Genomic DNA, 5,004 nt, shown 5'->3' on the forward strand with positions numbered 1-5,004 from the left:
TTGTGTTGGGTTATGTGATCTTTATTTAGGTAAAAATTACATTGGTTTTGAAGAAGATTTGATTTACTATGCTGTAACTTAAAATTATTTAACTTAACAGTTTTGTTGTTATTGGTTTCTATTCAACAAAAAATATAATTCTTATAAAAACGAAAAATATCCATTTTCTCTTTTTCTGTAGAGAAATGAGCCTCTGTCTTTAGGAATTTCTTTCTTACTGTTGAGGTCTTCTTCTCTTAAACCTCCATAAATACTGGTAAACACTTATAGGATGCCCTTTATAGTATATTTTAATAATATATATTAAATATTATAATGCGTGTGTTTTCCGTTGGCAAACATATTTAATATTTTGATCCTTTAGAAGTATGTTCAATTAATGTTTTTGCTCAATCATTTGTTACTTGGTTGAGGACCCTTCTTGGTGCTTTTCATCTCATGCCGCCTATTGGTCAGGTATGCAGTAGGTATACCCGGGTTTTCCCATTTAGTCTTTCTTTGACAAAATTCTATCTTCTGAGTTGGCAATGTTTATATGGTTGTTTTTAATTACTAAGAATATTTCTTGGTAGCATAACTAAAAATATATTGTCGTTCAAGCTGCGATACCTCCAAGGTCAACAATATGAATTTAATATTTGAAAAAAATCTTTATCTCCTTCTCGAGACATCTTGTTTCAACCATCGTTTTAAAGAATACCAGTATGTTTTTTTCCTACTTTGATAATTCTTTTGAAATATAATTAACTTAAACTTTATTAATGAGTTTTTAATTAAGTATATTAGCTTCAGAGTTAATTACTTTAGATTGTTACCTATTTGAAGGGTCTTATCCTCTACATCCTTTTCACAGCTGACATCCCTTCAAATTCTGATACCTTGCTAGCAACATTTACTGATGATACCGCCATCCTATCATTCAACTATGACCCTGTAACGGCATCCCTAAACTTATAAAGGCACCTTACCCAGATTGAGCTATGGTGCAGCAACTTGCACATCAAGGTCTACGAATCCAAATGTAAGCATATCACTTTCACCCTTCAACACAGATCCTGTCCAACAATCCTTTAACTCCATATCTCTCCTCCTCTTAAGATAAAGTCCACTATCTTGACTATTTTCTAGATAAAAGACTTACATAGAACTCACATACTGGACTGAAAAGACAAGAACTTAACCGATGATTTAGACTGTTATACAAATTACTGAACAGATACTCTCACTCATCTTTCAATATAAAAGCACCTGCTAATCTACAAAACCATACTTAAATCTATCTGGACCTATGAACATGAACTTTGAGGGGCAGCTAAACCTCCAAACATCAAACACATCCACTCTTTTCAGTCCTAAGTACTTCAAACAATAGTCAATATCCCTTATTATGTTACAAACATGACCCTTCATCTCAACCTCAACATCTCTTTTATTCTTCATCTTATCCTATCCAAATTCTCAAATTTCCATCAAAACCTTACTCATCATTCAATTCTCTAGAACTGTAACCTATCCTTATCAGCTATACTAATCCGTGTCCGCTTTATAATGGCAACTAGTATAGCTGACTCCTCTCTCAACAGTTCTAGTCTGTCCGCTTCATCTCAGCAACTAGAACTGTTAATCTACCTGCTAGCCTACTGATCCTCTCCTCTACCTGTGTCAGTGTCCAGGCACGGTCGATCCTACTTCCTATGAAACAACTGAATATGCCTTGTCGAGGGCCTTCTATGGAGTGCAGTCTACTACCAACTAACCTCACTCGCTCATAACCCCGACAGTATTATAATTGTAAATGTATTGTTTTAATAAATAAAGTCTACATACCCCTTTGTGTCAACAGGAATAGTACTCTGTAGAACAAAGTTACCTTCCTGCAAGGCCCGGCGGCTGGGACCCAGTCCGGACTTAGATTCCTCCTTCGTACCTACAGACATAGTATCCAGTAGAGAGAAGTTACCATCCTTAGAGGACTTACAGCTGGTACCTGTAAGACGCATCTTGTCTAATTACCTCCTCACCAGCTACCATACCACTTTGAGCATGCATTGTTGAGGCCTTCTGCTATAGATTACCTCACATAATCAATTGGTGTCAGATCTTACAAAATCACCTCGACACATCCCTTATTATTGAGTTTTAATTAAAATATAATTGCCCCTCAAGAGTTTGGGCTCTGTGAATTTTTTCTATTGATAGATCATGCTGATATATTTGCAGGATCTCTTTAACCTGTGCTCCCAAGAGCTATTTTGTGTAGCTTTAATTTAATTTAACTTTTTCATCGGTTTCTGACATTAGCAAGTGTGTTACTATTCGTTTTTGCTCATTTCTATAAATAATTTTTCTGGTCAAATAGGTCCTCATAACTGGAGGGTGGTAATGTTTTGTACCTTAAACATAAACTTGTAACATCAATAATTTTTTTTATAATAGTAAAATAACAAAAATTTTTTGTTACCATTTTGGACATTTGTCCATTTACATGGTCCATGTTCCCCACCGTTTATGGATGAATTTTCAATAACCCTGAGCAGTAGTTTTACTTAAAATAGTCACAAGTCCTGAAGTTAGACTTCAGGACTCATGATTTTGAGAGCCTTAGCAATACTGATCCAATGACGACTGCTCTAAAACGACTCATTTTGGATATTTGTAAAACATGTAAATAAATAGTTGTTTTTTTAAATATTAGTGTCCAATAAATAACTTTGTAAACCTCCAACTTCCAATTCAAAGTTTAACTGCATCAACATTTGATAAATTCTTTTAATAAGTTCAAAAATGATAGTAGTGTATAATGTATAATCATTAGAATTTGATGTATGTTTGATAAGGTAATAAATATTATCGGTTCGAGCAAATTTTGCTGGGTCAGAAAATTTGAAAAAAAAAAAAAACACTGGAAAAGTCAGGGAATTTTTTCGAACCATTTTGGTGGACACCCTGTTTATATTATATAAAATAAAAATGTAAAATATGCAAACAAAAAACAACTTAAAATTAATCATGCATGTGCTGTGCAACATTGTTTGCTGCAATATGTTTCCATATCTTTTACTGAAATGAACTGAAATAAATATATATTATACTTTATATTTTTTTATCAGAGATTAAAACTGTCCTTAAGATAGGCCCTGAACCCCGAACTATATATATAAAAAAACAAAATTGAAATATTAAGTAAAAGTGCAAGTAACTTAATTATAATTAAGATGGATCATAACAATGCAGATACTATGGCTGAAAAGTGATAAATGCAAAACAACAAATTCAGCTTATACCTCAGATGAAGTAAAACTAAGAAGACCATGGACAAGTTTTATCAATAAATTCTCACAAAAATATGTGGTGCTGGTCCCTTCCACAGTCTATCCCAAGGCTCTGCATACCACTTGTTGGAAACCCCTGGTCTATGGTGGACCCATTTTCCCCCAAAGTGTGATGATAAAAAAAAAAGTATTTTGAGGATTCCCTTTCAGAGTGTGTCTTGTTCCTGTTCAAATATTTCAACAAAATATCCTTATAGTTAGATTAATATTTTCAATTCAAACTTTGGCAAAGAAAAATAGATTTTATTAAATATCAAATACATTTTGATGGTAATGACATAGTCACGGCACTTTTAAGAAAATGGTTTATTGAAAAAAAAATAACAATGGTCCAATTATACAACCAATAATTCTTTTTATATGATACATTTCTAATTATAGTAAATACAAATATACAAGATGCATGTATACACATTATGCAATTATTTTTGTTTAATATTAAGGTTAAACAATAAAATTTAATAAAAATCATTAATACAATATATAACCAGTAATTTATCAATTATACATAACATGGTTATGTGTGCACAAGTTAAACATGAAACATTATTATTTATTTATACGCTTAAGTCTTTAAGTTCCTTCTTTGAGGAGCTATACAATGCCAGAGTGGGAATGTCAGGATTCATTTCTTGGGGCTGCCACAAAATATATTATGGCTCACCCAGGTGTGATGTAAACCCACAACCTTCTGAACCAAGTACTCTGGGTCCCACGCCCTAATCTGCTCAGCTATCCGGTCCTCAATTTGGAACTTATATATAATCTCAAACTTTCCATGATATTAGTGATTTTTAAGATATATATTAAAAATTTACAATAAAATTCCTAATCCTAAAATTATTAATTACACCATTAAATGACAAGTATCAATAAACATAATGAATGAACAGAACAGAAAAATATTTTTAAATAACTATAAATATAATAATTTACTAATATTTAAATTATCATTTAATTAACTATTTATATATGTTTTATAAATGAATAATTTATATAAATAAATATATCTCTATCTCATCACAGTTTTTTTTTTAAATTTTTGTGAGTAAATTTAGTTAGATGCAAAGAATTCAAAGAAAATAAAGTAAGAAAACATACAAAATAAAATCATAAACAAAACGAAAATAAGCTATGTGACTATTATGCTGCTTTTATGTATTTTTAACTAGTGATAAAAACATAAACAAAATATTCCTAATTTATAACAATCACACAATCCCCTATATGTGCTGCAAGAGGAAGTTGCATTTTATCAAATGCTTCAATGTTCACTCGTTTAGAAACATCATAGGCCCCTGGGCCAGAAATTCTTGCAGCTACGTTGACAATAACTTTTTCTTTACCGACTATTAATTCTTTATATTCAACTCTTCCCAGCCAGGTGAAACTGTCAGATGTACTATCATCAGTCAATTCCCTGGAAGAACTGTAAATAAAAAATAAAAATGAAGTTATTTTATTTATCTGTAATATTAAAAAACAATTCTCGGGAAAGGAATTTACAAGAGTTAATCACAATGAAATAAAGAGAGTGTAGTGTGTAGAAATAGTAGGTAACATTAGTTGCCTACAATAAATTTTTGTTTTTCACTGAACTGGTGTCATATATATTTATATAATCAGAGCTATTTATTTATTCACTTATTTTATTATTATAACAACAGAAAAT

At 31.3% G+C, this 5,004-nt stretch overlaps 1 protein-coding gene across 1 annotated transcript in view; it reads right to left on the bottom strand.

The window, feature by feature from the left end:
- Positions 1-3,620: 3,620 nt before the first annotated feature.
- Positions 3,621-5,004, bottom strand: part of l(3)76BDm (trafficking protein particle complex subunit 8 homolog l(3)76BDm) — a 41,773-nt gene continuing 40,389 nt past the window's right edge. The window contains exon 22 of the mRNA XM_014420099.2: positions 3,621-4,761. Within this exon, the coding sequence (XP_014275585.1) occupies positions 4,530-4,761 (232 nt within the window). The 3' untranslated portion in view covers positions 3,621-4,529. The remainder of the gene's footprint in view (positions 4,762-5,004) is intronic.

The sequence above is a fragment of the Halyomorpha halys genome, unplaced genomic scaffold (assembly GCF_000696795.3).
Source record: "Halyomorpha halys isolate HHAL.00 unplaced genomic scaffold, Hhal_1.1 Scaffold260.1, whole genome shotgun sequence".
In the NCBI taxonomy this organism is placed as follows: Eukaryota; Metazoa; Arthropoda; class Insecta; order Hemiptera; family Pentatomidae; genus Halyomorpha; species Halyomorpha halys.